This window comes from Uloborus diversus, unplaced genomic scaffold (genome assembly GCF_026930045.1).
Source record: "Uloborus diversus isolate 005 unplaced genomic scaffold, Udiv.v.3.1 scaffold_14, whole genome shotgun sequence".
Lineage (NCBI taxonomy): Eukaryota > Metazoa > Arthropoda > Arachnida > Araneae > Uloboridae > Uloborus > Uloborus diversus.
Genome location: NW_026558098.1, coordinates 5,270,769 through 5,273,596, shown reverse-complemented (window position 1 = coordinate 5,273,596; position 2,828 = coordinate 5,270,769). Strand labels below are relative to the sequence as shown.

Sequence of the window (2,828 nt, the reverse complement as noted above, 5' to 3'; positions counted from 1 at the left end):
TGATTCTATTTAAGAACGCTTTCTACTTAAGGACGATTGTTTGTGGTCCCTTGAAAGTCGTTAAGCAGAGAGCCAACTGTATATTAAATGATCATGAAGAATTGATAATATCATTTGGTCATTTGGAAGTCCCAACAACGTTCAGGTGTACACGTTACGCAAAGTACTTAAAACAACTTCAAAGGAAAATGACTTTTATCCAGTACGTGTTCTCAAGTATTACTTTGAGGCTTGCTACTTACAAACTTTCTTTAATCAAACTTTACAGCAATGTGGTTTTGCACCATTGTGGTACATCAAATTAATCTTGAAATAAGAGGAGCTGAAAAATTGCTTTGAATAACGTTCACAGAAGTAAAGTTTCTCTCTACTATAGATTCTCATATGTATCTTTAAAATGAAGCAAGGGAAAACGTCTGAGATCAATAATCACAGGATTGAGATTTCTCGCCAGCATGGGTTCTCAGATGTCTCATTAAATGTGAATTGTCTGAAAATGCCTTTGAACAATGTTCACAGGAATACGGTTTCTCTCCAGTATGGATTCTCAGATGTCTCATTAAATGTGAAGTGTTGGAAAATGCCTTTGAGCAATGTTCACAGGAATACGGTTTTTCGCCAGTATGGGTTCTCAGATGTCTCATTAACTCTGAAGTGTTGGAATACGCCTTTGAACAATGTTCGCAGGAATACGGTTTTTCACCAGCATGGCTCTTTAAATTTCCCGTATGGATTCTAAGATGTCTCTTTAAATCTGAAGTGTTGGAAAATGACTTTGAGCAATGTTCACAGGAATGTGGTTTCTCGCCAGTATGGGTTTTTAGATGTCTCATTAAATTTGAAGTTTTGGAAAATGCCTTAAAACAATATTTACAGGAATACGGTTTCTCTCCAGTATGGGTTCTCAGATGTCTCGTTAAATATGAATTGTCAGAAAATGCTTTTGAACAATGTTCACAGGAATACGGTTTCTCGCCAGCATGGGTTCTCAGATGTCTCTTTAAATGTGAATTGTCTGAAAATGCCTTTGAACAATGTTCACAGGAATACGGTTTCTCTCCAGTATGAACTTTCAGATGTCTCATTAAATGTGAAGTGTTGGAAAATGCCTTTGAGCAATGTTCACAGGAATGCGGTTTTTCGCCAGTATGGGTTCTCAGATGTCTCATTAAATCTGAAGTGTAAGAATACGCCTTTGAACAATGTTCGCAGGAATACGGTTTCTCGCCAGCATGGCTCTTTAAATCTCCGGTATGGATTCTCAGATGTCTTATTAAATCTGAAGTGTTGGAAAATGCTTTTGAGCAATGTTCACAGGAATGCGGTTTTTCACCAGTATGGGTTTTCAGATGTCTCATTAGATGTGAAGTGTTGGAAAATGCCTTTGAGCAATGTTCACAGGAATGCGGTTTTTCACCAGTATGGGTTCTCAGATGTCTCATTAGATGTGAAGTGTTGGAAAATGCCTTTGAGCAATGTTCACAGGAATGCGGTTTTTCGCCAGTATGGGTTCTCAGATGTCTCATTAAATCTGAAGTGTTGGAAAATGCTTTTAAGCAATGTTCACAGGAATGCGGTTTTTCACCAGTATGGGTTCTCAGATGTCTCATTAGATGTGAAGTGTTGGAAAATGCCTTTGAGCAATGCTCACAGGAATACGGTTTTTCGCCAGTATGGGTTCTCAGATGTCTCATTAAATGTGAAGTGTTGGAAAATGCCTTTGAGCAATGGTCACAGGAATACAGTTGGTCTCCAGTATGGATTCTTAGATGTCTCATGTAATGTGAAGTGTCGGAAAATGCCTTTGAACAAAATTCGCACAAATATCCGTTTTTAGAGCCATGATGAATCTCAGACTGATAATCCATCGTAAATGAATATGAGAGTGTTTTTGATAAAATTCTAAAACTGATAGATTTTTACTAAGATGGAAAAGTTCCTTCAGTCTTAAAACGCTTAGAAAGGTGGGATTTAATTAATAAATTAAGTTCTAAAAAGAGCTTTGATAAATAAAAAATAGAACAAGCATTTTATTTTTCTTAGATACGTCCGAGAAGCCAAGTTTTCTCCCCACTAAGAGTCAATCTTTTTTCTTCCTTTTTTTGCTTGTTTACCTGAGTGTCTGCTACCATACTTTGCTTTTATAGTTAATTTGTGAGAGTCTTGTCATAAAATTGACACAAACTTTTTTTTAAATAGATATTGTAGGTTTATGGTGGAGTAAGTTCTCAATAAAATCTCCTGCACACACATACTTTTACATCACACTTTTTACTATTTTTAATGTCCTCTTTTCAGTTTCGAAAGCAAAGAGTTTGTCGAAAGGGTCGAGGCTTGATGTCAATGATTTCTTTTGTACGTACAGATAGTTTAACTTTAATGCAATTGAATGTCTTTTTTAATTTAAAAAAAAAAAAAAAACCTTTTTGTACGCATCAGTGCTTAGTAAATTTAACTTCTCACACGATTGTGCAAACAAAGTAAAAAGAAATGGAAATAACAAACAACCTTCTTACACATGCTACTGATGATCACACAAAACAAGGTCAGATGTTTTCCTAAGATGAAATGAGAAGTTTTTCATCAGATAGCAAAGTTGCCTCCTCTTGATTACACTTTTGATTATGGTTCACAGCTGATCAGCTTTGTTAAGGTAAACTTTTGTAAGCACGAGGATAGACATTTTATTTATGAACTGAAAGAGTACTTTTGCCCTTATGTCACTCTTCTACTTGAATTTTTACGGATTAGTGAAACCCAAATACAAGATGCATGCAAAAACAAAATAAACAGATTTCTTGTTTATGGAGGTGTCACTATTTTCTTTC

At 35.7% G+C, this 2,828-nt stretch overlaps 1 protein-coding gene across 1 annotated transcript; it reads right to left on the bottom strand.

Annotated features, from left to right (window-relative positions):
- Positions 1 to 283: 283 nt before the first annotated feature.
- LOC129232868 (zinc finger protein 84-like) lies at positions 284 to 1,526 on the bottom strand. Its single transcript, XM_054866969.1, has one exon. It carries the CDS (start codon positions 1,524 to 1,526, stop codon positions 423 to 425), a length of 1,104 nt encoding a protein of 367 aa, XP_054722944.1. The 3' UTR covers positions 284 to 422.
- Between the last annotated feature and the right edge of the window lie 1,302 nt (positions 1,527 to 2,828).